Source organism: Larimichthys crocea, chromosome XV (genome assembly GCF_000972845.2).
Source record: "Larimichthys crocea isolate SSNF chromosome XV, L_crocea_2.0, whole genome shotgun sequence".
Lineage (NCBI taxonomy): Eukaryota > Metazoa > Chordata > Actinopteri > Sciaenidae > Larimichthys > Larimichthys crocea.
Genome location: NC_040025.1, coordinates 440285 through 454681, shown reverse-complemented (window position 1 = coordinate 454681; position 14397 = coordinate 440285). Strand labels below are relative to the sequence as shown.

Here is a 14397-nt window from a genome sequence, read left to right as displayed (position 1 = left end):
CAATGAAGTAAATAATTATAGAAATCTTTGGGTTATGTAAATAAAGAACCTTCTCTGTTTGGACATCCTTGTCCATCATCCTTTTGCAGGCTTGCATGAAACTAGAAGACATAAGGCATTCATTGGCACATGTCGGATTTGTCATGAGTGGGGCTAAATAACGCTCCAGAGCTAAGCCAAATTTTGGCTATGTAAAAACTGGCATTTCAAAGGGGTCTCATGACCTCTGAAGGTAGTTCTATGGGTGCCCACCAGTCTTTATGCTAAACCCATACAGCTTTGGGCAAAAAACGTGTAGCTTTTTGCAGTATAAATCTTATTTTCAACAAGTATATTTTAAAACTTCGGCTTACTGGGGTCTAAACAAATTTGAGGAGATTTGTGGATTCAATGAGTTCTATTCAGCAGCAGTTGTCTTCAAGGTCTTGGTGTCTTAATGTGGTATTTTGGAGGGAGCCTCACCATTTTTGATCAATTTTCGAGTGGTCAGAAAAGGTTACATTTCCCAATCTGTGTACCCAAAAACTGCGGCAACAACATCACAGAAAAAAAACAGTACACCATCACACAGGAGTGGTGGAGTGGATGACGTTGAACTAACTGAATGTTTTTATGTTAGAAGTAAAATCTAATAAGGAGTATCAGCACTGTCTTGACTTTGGTGTTTTTTGCTGATGCCTTATTGTAACTTATAATCAACACACACGCATAACTGTGTGTGTGTGCGTGTGTGTGACCTGATTAGGGGCTGCACAGAGTGAAGTGTAGGAGGTGATACAGTAACACCAGCTGGTCTACATACTGACACACCAGACTGGCTGTGTGTATTTGTGTGTGTGAGCAGACTTCAGATCAGGTAGTGCTCTGGCTCCATGTCAAGCTGATTATGAGTTAGAATAACTCATCAGCAAAACCACCTGCCATCTTTGTTCACGTGTTCGCTGTGGACTCATCTTTTTCACATTACTCATCCCGTGGAGTCCTACTGATGTAATTGACATGTTTATTTATACTCAGATGGCAATCTGCCCCTTTTTAGTGAGCGGCGGTCAGGAGAGAAGAGAATCCCTGATCTCTAGTGGGTGTGAAAAGTCTGAACAGACTCAACATATGTGATATTTTTTCTGTTGAACAGCTTTAATCTAAGAGTGCACCCATAATAGTAATAGAGGTACACACATACAGAATGAGATGGGATCTGTAGTCCTTCAGTAAATGTAATTAAGCTACTTTTAAAGTAACATTGTATAAATGTATATAACTTTGAGTATCCCTCTGCAAAACAAAGCTCTGCTTTGCTCAGACAAGATGTTTTTGTGCAGTGTGTGTGTTCGCTTATGCAGCCTTGACAAAACAGACTCATTCAACTCAAGCTGAAGAGACATGAGGTAGTTCATAGTCTCAGCTGTCAGACTGTAAACACATGATGTCAGTTTTGCATTTAACCATGTCAAACTGTTGGGGAAAATATTAAGGAGGTTGAATAATCCTTCTGTGCAGAGTTAAATTTAATGTTCAGGCCAAGAATTAGCATGAGCACAAAGCCTGACTGACTCGATTCAACAGAATTAACAGCATTAACTTAAAAATCTTCAGTGGCATCCTGTTTTTCACATGGAGGACTTGATTTGATTTAATATAGATTTTCTTCACTCAACAACCTGACAACGTTATGATTCTCAGTAAATCCGGTGATTTTAATTATTTCATCATGTTAGTAAAAAACCAAAATGGAAACCATACTAGTCGTGTATTTTCACCAGTGACTGCTTGAAAAATACAAATTGTCACGATAAGAACTGACTGGCTCTTCTTGTTCTTAACATCCACACTATGCTGGAAAGAATCTCAGTGTAAGGTCAATTGGTGGAATTTAAAACTTTTTATTTTAAAAAAGAAAGTCCTTGAGGTGCTCAAAAAAATTAAACACTTTTATTAAGTAGGGACAGAACATCTATTAAACTGCTATTGTTTATTCAGATATATGTATGTAATAATTCATTAACCTTGCAGCGTCTGTGAACTTGGTGTGTTCTCTCTAAAACTACTTTAGTTTTTTTAAAACAATGAAATTCGTTGTGTCTGAGGTCAGGGTCACTCTAAATGTTACACGCTTAGCTTCCCTTTCATTGTTCGTATACCTTCACCTCCTGTTGAAAGCTTCTTGTAACTATGAACATGAATTTGATTTGATTTACAGAGTACATCATAATTCTTGGGATCACAGCTCAAACCATAACATCATTATAGTCATCAGTGCCATATCACTTTCTACTCAAATACTTCTTAATTTGACAGTAACGATAGTAGCAAATACACCTCACTGCTTCCCGATACACCCACAGTCCATGTTGGTCTGCTGCCTTTTAAATCTTGGTGACCAGTATGTATTATGCTTTGTCCACAATGAGTGGCATGCTTTCTATTCTCCATTAAGTGTGTGAACGGGATGAGAAGGGCCTCGCTCTAGGGCAATTCGAGAGACACACTGCTTGAAATTAATCAGGTCATACGAACAAATCTAACAAGGCAACAGCACACTCAGCCAATTATTGAACGCTTGATTGTACCCACCAGTGGCATGTGTTTGACCATTTTAAAAAGCAACAGCATGTTTGATGTGTTTAAGAGCAGAAAACACATTGTGATTGTTGCTGGGTGCTGTTTGTTCCAGGGGCTAGATCTAATTACTGCTGTTTTAAGACTGCGTGCTTGAACACTGCATTCTATACTTGATGGTGATGCTGAATGGTATTTTATCGGCACAAGTTTTTGACTAAGTTAACAGCATTCATTGTTTATCTGTTTTGTGTTGGACCTTCAGGAGCCTATAGTCTCTATAGACCATGCCGGTCCCATTTGAGGAGGTGGGTTCTCTGTTCTCTGTCATATGATTGGTAGGTAGTTGTTAGTACATTGTCAAGTAATGTAATATATTTCTAGTGTATCAAAGTTTCTCTTTTTTTTATCAAGGAAACTTTCTGTTGCATTCACTGTTCATCATTTAGATGAATGCTTCTCATGCTCTGATGCATGAACGTGCTAAAAAAGCTCATTCACTGAATTTGCTAATATTTTTCGGTGAATAGAACGTATCCATTTGCAACTAATTAACGTAACTAAGTGCTGTAATGACAGCTTTTATCAGATTAGTCACTGCTTTGCAGCCATCCAGGCGTGAACCCACAAGAAAGCACGTACAGACACTGTTGAACAAGGAAAGTATATATGACCTAAAGGCTGAACTTTCTGAATAAGTGAATGTGAACTAATTGATTTTTTGTGACTTTTTGAACTTGATTCAAAATTCGAAACTGTAAACTCATTTAAATCAGTTTGAACTTGCACGACACTGTTGACGATAATACTTGGATACTTTGTTTTTACCTGGCTACATCTTTGAGTATTTTGCTTTTAACAGATGATTTCTGTAATGTAGTTTCTATACTATAACTCAAGCATAACATCTGAATTCTTCTTTCAGCCTCAAGCAAACAGTGCACAAAAACCCAAAACACTGTGACCCTCTTTCTCTCTCACACACACACACACACACACACACACACTATTGGTGGATCTAGGTTATGTAAACAGTGAAATGTGAGCTTTCCTTCCTCACAGGAGGGGGCGTGGCTAGATACCAGAACTGTGGTAGTGTGGCAAAGGTGAATGTGTGCGTATGTGTGAGCGTGTTCACGCGTTGCCAGGCCAGTCCTCTGCTTTACATCGCTGCTGTCACCGCCTCCCCCTGTCTCCTCCCCCACCTCACTCCTCTGCACCTCCCCCAAGCTCTGTAGCAATGTGGGTTGGTGTGTGTGTGTAGCCATGTAAAACCGGACTCTCACCTTGTGAGTGTGTTTGTGTGTAAAGTGATCTGTATAGGATAAGCCCACACCACCACCATGGGTTTAAAGGGGTCTTTGGGTTCACAGGGTTGTTTTGAAACAGCCCCCTCCCCTTTTTGTCACAGATTCTTCTCTTGTTTCGCTGTTTTGTTTGTTACTCATTGATTTCATCATTTCATCTCTTTGATTGTCCTCTATCCTTTGCATTCTTTTTTTTATTTCCCTTCTTTTAATCTGTTTCTTCTTATTCCTCTTTCCTCTCATCTTTCATGTATTTTTCTGCCATCCTTAACTGTCATCCCAACTCTTTTCTTAGTATATTTACCCATGATTCCTCTCACCCTCCACAGCATTGATGTTTTTTACTTACTTGCTGCTGAAATTTACACTTATGCTGTTTATGATGTGTTTATTAGTGTTTACGATGTGTGATACCCTCCCGTGAAGCCAAACAGATTTTTTTATTTTCTGCTGCGTGCACTGACCAGAAAGTAGTAGCACATGACTTCATTCATCTCTGAATCCTCCTCGCTCTTTATACCATTTTCTTGATTTCCTCCCTTTTCCAGTTCGTCCCCTCTCGCCCCTGTTCTCATTTATGATTGCCTCATTGCAAAACAAAATAACAGGAACATTTTAAAATCATGAAAAGGCATTTTCTTCACCACAAAATGAGGCTAAAAAGTTGAGTGTAATCTGTCTGAGCAGTAATTGATTTACCTTTAAAAGCTTCACATAGAGACAGTAGATCTTACTTTTAATGCAGAGTTCATCTTATAGACTTGATATGAAAGACTGGTTGTGAGTTATTCTCTCTGCCTCAGTCCATCCAGGCTCATATTGGAATTTATATTTTTGAAATTGAAATTTTAATCATTTTGAGTCTTTTCTCTCTGTTTTATCTTCACCTTTTCATATTTCAGATGTTATTTCTCCAATAAACTGCTCATCTTTAAAAGATTCCAGTGAAATTGCCACAAATCAACGAGACCAGAAGTTGCCATTAACACTCGGGATTATCATTTTACATCCGGCTCTTCTCCTCTCCTTCCTCTCTCCCAGTCCTCCTCCCTCTGTCTCCTCTTCTGTACATCTTTTTCCTGGTTGAACCCCATTACCCCTGTTACCTAAGGCAGCCTCTCTGGAGTGGGCGTGGCTTTCTGACATCACACCCGCTCCTGTGTCAGTTGGTTGGGGGGGGAGGGGAGAACGAGGGGGAGGAGGAAGACAGGAAGCAAGCCATCGAGGGAGGTTTCCTACACCCGGCAGGCTGGGGCAGCTTTTAAACGACTCATTGTTTTGTAATTGTCCCAGTGGCCTTCTGTCCTCACTGGAGCGCCGGCAAAGCTGCGAGACGAGAGCTAGATGTTGAGAGACACACACACACACACACACACGCTCTCTCACACACTTTGACACGCTCGGTTTAGATGGGACAGTGAGGAAGTGTGTTAGCAGTATGCAGGAGGAACACACATCAGCTGGAGTACGTTTCTAATAGTGAAAGTGTAGAGGAGGCATGGGTCTGTCATACGAGTAGGAGGCAAAAACAACAACTTTGAGCCACATGACATGGGTGAGTATATGAATTTTTTTTGTTCAGCGTTTCTTATCTGGCTACACTTTTTTTTGTTTCAGTTTCTTCTCATCTCTGTGTTTGTCGCGACATCTTTTCCGCTGTATGTCTTCTTATTTTATGGATGTATGCAGGCACAATAGAAGTTTCTATCATACTGACCTACATGTGGTGCAGTACCAAGTCTGTGGCCAGGGCCACTCGGCCAGTGCAGAGCTCAGAGGTTTCATAAGGCGTGTTATGAAATAGATGCAGGAGTTGTCTGTGTTCCCCCAAAAAATAAAAAAAATCTACTCTTGTCTCCCATTCACAAGGACTTTGATATCAATTTATTCTGATATGTTTTTATTCCACTTGAATTGTAGCTTCCAGAGTAATGAGCTGTTTTATTCACTGAAAGTGTTTCCTGTAAGTTTTCGTAACAGTGTTTCCTCAGCCCTGTGGAAATACTAATAAACTGGGTTAATTAATTAACTGTATAAATTAGATAAATTTGCTTGTGGATACACTGTAATCTCTTGAGATGGGCGTAAAGTCGCCAGTGTGATGTTGTACGTCTTGTACAGATTGTAGAAAAGCTTCTTTAAGACTCCGATTTTCATATTTAGTGAGCGTAGTCTGGTGTGAGTATTACTGATATGATGAAATTGGAGTTGATCTCATTTAGTAAGAAGTTAAGTCACTGACACTTCATTCAAGACGAAGTTTGGATTAAATGACCTCTAAAATGCAGTTTTTGTTCAGTCTTATGCTTGTGTAAGGATTACACTGCGCTTTGTTTCATAAAGAAGGATTCTCTGTAAAGCAATGTAACTTTTAGGACATGAGCTTTTGGAGTCGGTGTGTAGGTATTTCAGGGACCTTGACACAGATTTCAGCAGTCACATTATTCCTTTGTGTCCTTCATTCTGCCACAGACATACAAGCTGTCTGTCTGGGTCAACATGCTCGTATACATGTTAGCTCTCCTATGTGTAGTTAAAGTTTCAAACACATTGTATTATTATGTATTTCTGTGTCCAACACCATTTTATCAAGCATTTTTCAGATTGAGTAACAATCATCATCGAAGTATTTTCAAAATTCACTTCTTACTGATCAACAAACACATAAACAGGCAGCATGACTGTGTGGGCGGCTGCTTCCGTACATGCTCTGTAGTCCTGTGTGTGTGTGTGTGTGTGTGTGTGTGTGTGTGTTATGGAGGAGTTTTGGAGGAGGGGTGGTGTTGGTGGTAATGGGACAATCAGCCGTACAAGTCCCCCCTCAGTGGGCCCCGGCTCCAGCATGAAGGGTTATGTAAGTTTTTCAGCTGCCAGCCCCCTCCTGCCTGCCTCAGCCTCACATTGCTATTGACTAGAGAGTAGCACACAGAGTGGTCGGCCAGTAGTCAGTGAGTCAGTCAGTCACTGTGGCAGTAGATTAAAGTGTGTAAAACAAAGCTGAGAGGAGGAAAATTACATCTCCTCTTTACTGTTCATTTTGCTCCGCCGAAAGAGGAGGCGGTTTTGAGAGGTTGATAAGAGAGGCGAGGAAGAAGAAAAGCAGAGGAGACCGGCTCTTCTCTTTACTCGATAACCATGCTGCTCCTGGACGAATCAGAGTCATTCGCAGGTAGGTGACATCATCATCCTGACCTTTGAAGAAGAGTTGGCAGAAGAGATGAATTCCAGATCTCGAGGAAAGGTGGTTGAAAGTTTGCATGAAACAGAGAGCTGGGTAAAATTTGGAAGTAGCAAAGAGGGAGAAATACGAGGGAGTGCAAAAAGGTTTTAAATGTTTGCCATGCTTTGGGAACAGAAAGCTGCAGAGATACTCGGTAGTTCATCTTATTAGATAATGAACAATGCTTCATAAATAAGGATTAAAGCGGACATGATGAGGAGAAAATCCTCTCAGAAGTGTCCAGAATGTGCAGCAGTAGCTGACTGACGCTTGTCAAGTTACTTAACAATGTTGTGTAACACTGGATCCATACCTACTTATGCAAGCACGCTCCATCTTTTCTCTCTGCTCTTTCATCTCTTCATGTTTTCTCACCTTTCACTCACACTCATCCATCCCCGCTCCCTCAGTGTTCAGTTCGACCCATTTTCTAGCTTTTCTGTCCGTCCATCTTTCAGCCGCTCTCTCTCCCACTTGTACCCGGCTGCCTCTCTCTCTCTCTCGTGTTGTTGTCTCAGGCCCGCCCTCCAGTTGGCTGTTTCTACGGTTACTTAAACCAATGCCGGTGCGTGATTGGTGGATCTGTGTAGGACTGGGCCATGCTGGAAGCGTGAGCATGTGGAGGCAGGAAAACATATGGTTCATCAGACCAGTGGGTTAGAGGGGCAAACGTGTGAGGCAGCAGGCAGGGACAGAGCGCAGTCTGTCTGGATGAATGAAAGTAAAACCTGAAAATAGAGTTTTTTTAATATAATGTACTTCATGTATTCACTCAGCAAAGGCAAAACATCATGCAAGAGTTCAAAAAGTGTTATTTTGCCAACATGAAGTGAGAGGGAAGGGTTTATTTTCCATTTTTTTTGCTTATTTTTAACAGTTAAATTGTTATATGCAGTGATTTGTACCACAGTCTTACTTGATAAAGCTTCATGTTAGTTCCTTTTGAGTCAGTTAACCCTGCAATAAATCCTCCTTCGATTGTTTTTTGTTACTTTTTCATCAAACAAGACTTTTAGGATCATATTACTCGTTTTTTGAGGGTATGTTGTTTAGTGCATTGACTCTGTAGGTTTTATCCACTGCTCTTGTCCTGGTTTAAACAGTGATATGTTTTTTGTGTGTTGTCTCTGAACATTGGATTTTAAATAATCGTAAAGTTATGAAGTCGCTTCATGCTAAATGCTGACTCGGGGTGCTTCCATAGCTTCAAATGAAAGTGAGTGAAAGAACAGTCGGCCTTTTTGTACATGTCTAGAAGTTTAAGGGCACTTGAGTAAGCAGACATGTTATCATAAACTTAGATAAAGCCAGTGGTTGACTCAGACTCACAGACACAGACTCTCAGAAGGTGAACTACATGTTCAGATGGACTAAGGTCTGACTTTGCCAGGAAAGAAGGTTAATGTTTGTCCTTTGTCCTGCATTACCGTGTCTATATGATCAGTATCTTTTTCTTTTTGTATTGTCGTAAATGTCCCCTAGTGTTCACTCAATATACATGTGAAGACTGTTAGATTAAAGCTCCCAATCAGCACTAACCACTATTGTTTCATTTCAAATCCAGAATAATGACACAAAACTGTGAAAAGTGTATAACTGTCCAGACTGTTTGCTGTCTGACATTAGGAACAGAGTTATTTATAGCATGAAGGTTCCTAAAGCAGTTAATGTTTATTTATCTCTGGGCTGTAAAATGAATATTTTAAGAGTTTAAACAAAATAAGTCTGCGTAAAAGGTTGTCCATTTATTATTCAGCAGCTCTGAACTGATCAGTGAGCTCATTTGTTTTGGTTTTGCTCCGGGTGCACAGTGTTCTTCTGCGTCTCCCTCCCACTGTTGGCATTTATTTTGAAAAGCATTCACAGGCATCCTTTCTGGAGACACAACTAATGTCTACATGCTCGTAATTCTTGGGATCGCTCAGGGTGCTTGGCTCGCTGTAAAAAGAGACACTAGATGCCTTGTCATCGCTGCAAATGTGGCACCTCGTCTAGTGATAAAGGCTAAAAGAACACACTGTTCTCCCTCAAATCCATTGTGTCGTGCGTATGAATGTGTGTGTTTATGCACATCTTCCTGCAAGCACAGTCTGTCCATCAGTGACGACCTGCTTATTGTGGAAAGAAAAGGAAAAAAAAAGTCAGTTTAACAGCAGCAACACCTCTGTGTTAAGAAAACAGGATGGAGCTTGTTGAACAGATTCTTGTATTTCTTCGTGCTGTACTGCAAGCTCCGTTCAGCTGTGATCAGTCCCGGCATGCCAGGCAGGAACAACCTGTCCAGTTCAGACCAGCTCCATGGTTCAGGCCAAATGCCGGGAGCACGTGTGGTCCGCTGCTTTCATAACGCCACAGCGCAGGGAAGGATGTAGGCTTCGCTGGGCCGGCCACATGGCTTTCATTCACACTTTCCTAATGTCGTCTTTGTTGAACGTCGGGAGGTTTGATCTCTTCCTGCTGTTAGATCATATAGCTGCTGTCTTTGTTCTCCTTCAATGTAAATTTCCTCCATTTAAGTTCTCTTTGTCAGGCTCGCCGCTGCACAGTGCCACTCACTTTGTTCGCCCATCCCCTCCTCTCTCCGCTTCTTTATCTCCTCTTTGTGTTCGTCTCCTCATGCTTTCCAGTCTTATAGATTTATTCCTCATGAGTACAGATTTTATCCCTCATCTCCTCTGTTTATTTTTATCCCTCCGTTACACTTGTCTCTCTTGTTCACGCACAAAGAAACTGCTGTTGTCTCTCTTACCTAATTCAACCCTATCTCTCTCTCTCTCCCTCTCCCTCTCTCTCATCAAATGGATGCAGTGCTGTACAGTATTATCTTACAGCTGTTTTCTGATCAGAGAGTGAACATCATGAAGACAATGTCTCTCCCAGTCACATTATTTCACATCACCACCAAATACTACCAGTACCTTTTTCTAAAGCCTCTGGAACCTTTAAATATTTTATATCTCAGTCATTGTCATTGAGGAAATTGAATGGTCTGGTTTAGTTCCAAGAAGCTATAGTCACTGATAACGCTGACATAGATTTTAGTTGAATGATCACACCACTGTGACGTTAAGCATTTTTCAGTTCAGTAGTGGGAACCGTGCAGTTCATTTATAGTCTTAAAACAACACTTGAGTGAAAGTTTTTTAATTTGCTCATTTGACACCAGGCCGTCGTTAAAGCCAACAAGAAACTGATGATGCACCAACAACAGACACAGTGAAACGGTCAGAGTCAGTCTGATGCATTATGGCAGATGTTTGGTGTTGGTTTCTTGGTTGACCATTACAGTAACGTTCATAAGTGGCAGCGTCAGACTTGTATTTGTGTGTGTGTGTGTGTTTGTGTCCTCTCTCCTCCTCTTCCTCCCTCCTCAGCTGCAGTGACACACTGGCCTACAAACAGAGTGCTCCACCTCACTTCACCCCTGTCTGTCTCTCTCTCTCTCTCTCTCTCTCTCTCTCTCTCCCCCCCATCACCCAGTTGTTCTCTTTAACCTTCTTTCTCTCTCTTCATCCTTTGTCGTGTTTGTCTCTCAACACCTCATAGTTTCTCTGACATGTACGCACAAAAACGTGCTTGCATTCGCATTGCACACACATGGAGCCAGCAGGATGGTTTCATAACTCACATGCTTTGCTCTAATAAAGCAGCCTTAATAACTCATTCAGGACAGTGTGTTATATAAGTGTGTGTGTGCGTGCATACGTGCGTGCGCGTGTCATGTTGAGAGCTGCATTATTGTTTCAATATGTATTTTTTCTTCCTCAAAGCACATTATGTAACCCTGATAAATGTTTATTTGTCTTGGGAAGGAAACCACAAGTATTTTTTTTTCTTCACCTATGGTGTGCGTCTTTCTTTGTGTCTGATGATTGTGGTATTTTTCCTCAGCTCACCCCTGCAGACACAATGAATAGTTGCAACAAAAAGGTGTGGAAGCAGTAATATTTGTCAGTGATTTGGACTAAAGATAGATTAGCATACCCCGTTGTCCTGATCGTCAGGACATAAACACATGATAACAATTGTGGTATTTGATTTATCAAATGTTTTAAAGCAGAAAAGTCCCATTCTCACATGTAGGTATTTCCTTTTCTCAGTCTTCTGTTGCTGTATACTGATACCATGTGGGTTTTGGACTAGTTATCAGACAAAACAAGCAGTTTGGGTTCTGGGAAGTTATGGCAGGCATTCTTCACTACTTTCAGCAAAAAATAATCATTCATAAAAATGATGAATTATACATCTGATCAGACCCATCGTGTCCGAAGAGAAGAGCAACACAGTGTTAAGAACAATAAACATTCATGAAATCAATGAATTATTGTGTTACATCGATCAGTGAGTTAGAAAAGGTCACATCTCTAAGAACTTCAGAGGCTAAATCCACAGTTCTTGACCTTGTGACTGATAGGTGAAGTCTCTGGCAGGAGATGAGACTTTAATTCTTCAGTCTGTCTTGTTGTCAATTGATTTATTGATCTGTTTATCCGAGAGGCGGTTCACCTGGGTCGCTTTTTCCTGTTGCTGACATTTGAAAAACAGTCATAAAAAAGTATAAACTCGGCTAAACAGCAAAAGCGAGGCAGAAAATCCCAACATCGACATCCCACGTAAACACTGTCTCACACACAAATGCTTGTACAGACACGGGGCAGACACACTCATCATAACACATGTGCCTCTCTGTGTGTGTGTGTGTGTGTGTGTGTTTTCTAAGTGTTCTTAGGTGTTCTTTAAGTATGTCTGTGTTTGTCTGGATCCACCAGCCCTTGTGAATGTGTGTGGCACGGTACATCTTTGTGTATGTGTGTGTATGTTAAGGACGTGAGGTTCTTGTGAACATGTTGGTTGTATAACAGCCAGAGGCAGCAGTTACATAAGAGCCCCCACCTCCTGTCCACCCAGCCTGAGCGTCGGTGGCCTGTCTGTCTGTTAGAGAGCAACTTTCTGTCTGAGTGACACTCGTGTCTGTCTATGTGTGTGCGTGCACAAATTATGCTCTTTACTAAAGCAGGTCACTGTATTGTTTGCTGCAGCCTTTTCAGGGAGCCATGAGGTGGAAATCCAAGAAAAAAAAGAAGTTTTATGTGCTGCATGTTGAGCTCAAATTCGGTCCCATATTTTTGTCAGGTTGCCAATTTGACCTGCTTCTGACATTTTGACATAAACACAAACGCCCCATTAAATCGGATGCTGCTGGCTACTGTCAGATAAAATCAGGCTTCCTGTTTTATGACGTCTGTGTTTTGTGTTTTTCCATCATGTCTCAGTTTGCACGTTTACCATCTCGATTTTTTGTCCAACAGAGTGCACGGACGTGTTTGGCTTTGTTCACTGTGTGTGTCTTTGTGTTGGAGTAGGTTAGATTATTGATTTATCTTGTGCTGGAAGTGCCTTGATGTTTGGATAAGTTAAGTGGAATTTATTGGTGATTTTCCCCCTCATATAGTCAATTATTTATTTATATATATATATATATATATATATATATACATCTTAAAAATAAAAATATAAAATAAAGACAACATTCTTACCATTATTTCATGAAATATTTACTTGAATCATGGGATCCCATAATTATCTATACAAATGTGCATTACTTACTTATTCAGAGTATTTGACTAAACACACTCTGTACAGTATGATTTCGACAAAATGCAAACCTTCAGTTAACCCCCATTAACAAAGAACATGATGTCAGACTCATGTTGTCAACTCTTCACTTTGTCGATCAGACAGATGTTATTTAACCGCACTGACGACAGCATGTCAATTGTCTCAAGGTCTTCCAGACCTGTGAGGCATTATTGTGTTTTTTTAACCAAACGTCAGTGGGAGGAGGTTATGTAACAAGGAGGGCACGGCTCTAACGTGTACCCGAGCGAGAGGAAAGAGAGGTAAGGTGGAAAATGAGATGGGAAGAAAACTTCAGAGAAATAACAAATAATAGAGGAGTATTAAAAGGAGTTTGGAGTTGTGAGAGGCAGATGGAAAGAGGAGAGGTGTCAAGGAGAAATGAAAGAGCAGTTCAGTAAGTACAGCCAGGTAATTGAGAAGGAGGAGGATGAAGAGGAGAAGGTGTTGGCAGGTAGACACAGAGACAGATAAGAAAAGAGGTGGAGGAGGAAGGAGAACACATAAGATGTGAGTGCCATGAGATGGGAAGGTGAAAATGAGACACTGGATAGGTCAGACAGGAGCAGCAGAAACAGTAAATCTCCACGATATTTGATTGCACTGATGAGGATTGGTGAAATTGGAGCAGAGTGATATAATTAGGATAGAAATATGTAGATGAATAGTATAGTGGAGAGGGAATGAAATGAAACAAATGATCTCTAGGTGGTCGTATGTATATTTTAGCTATATAAAAGCTTTCACAGAAAGGTACCCAGATTTTTTTTTCTACAACACAGTGTAAAGGTTAAAGGTTGTACGTAAAGACTCTGCAACAAGAAACTATTTTCCTTCCACCCTAACCCCTGCAGACGTTCTAAGATGTCAATGGAAAACAATCTCTTAAGCAGATTTCATATTTTTTGATTGTGTTCCTTTAAAAATGATTAATGTGTCTATGTTAAATGACAAGAGTTTAGCTTCGTTAATCAAAGGTGAACTCTCGCTGGCATTGCCAAAGTTGAACTTTTTCAAGTTTTCCCAAACTCGTTGAATAATTATGACAGAAAAAGTCTATTTATGGGTCTGAGTAGAGATTGCACAAAATGAATTTGTGTTTCCCCCTGACAATATCCAGCTCCAAGAGTCTGAGAACGTTTTTTGAACAAATATAGATGAATGATTTCGGTGCTTACGTTGACATCAAGCAGAGGACGGGAGGGTGAGCCACAGACAGACTGTTCACTTCTGCCATTTTATTCTGGGTCAGTGACTCACAAAGAAGAGGAGCAGAGACACTTTAGACATTGAAAGATGGATGTTTGTGGAGGAAACCACTGGAAACACACACACACCTGAAAACAGTGGCTCCGTTCATTAGTTTGCTGTGTCTCACTGCTACGTGTTTCAGTATGGGTAAATGACAAAGTGGACCTGGTATGTAGGTCAAGCACTCATGAGGACTTTGTTTCCTGTGTGAATGGGTGTGTGTGTCTCCCAGTTTGCTCCCAGTTATGTGAATTCATGATTTATAGATGATCTGTTTTTAAAAGAAGCTCTCAAGGGCTCTTTAAATATCACCAGCATTATCATGAACAAGAATTTGAGTTTGTAGTTTGACAGCTGCTGTCATTTGCAAAAATGCTGCTTAGATTCATGATAGTTATGTTGGCCTCCAACGAAAACAAGCTT

General features: G+C 40.7%; 1 protein-coding gene across 4 annotated transcripts in view; it reads left to right on the top strand.

Moving 5' to 3' along the window:
* Positions 1–14397, top strand: part of LOC104918354 (helicase ARIP4) — a 60946-nt gene that overhangs the window by 24042 nt on the left and 22507 nt on the right. Inside the window, exon 1 of one of the 4 annotated variants that reach the window (XM_019270873.2) lies at positions 5205–5421. The exons of 2 other annotated variants lie outside the window; for them this stretch is intronic. In XM_019270873.2, the coding sequence (XP_019126418.2) occupies positions 5418–5421 (4 nt within the window). In that variant the 5' untranslated portion in view covers positions 5205–5417. Of the gene's footprint in view, positions 1–5204; positions 5422–6780; positions 7036–14397 lie in introns of those variants that run through there. One more of the 4 variants, XM_010730075.3, reaches the window with a different exon arrangement.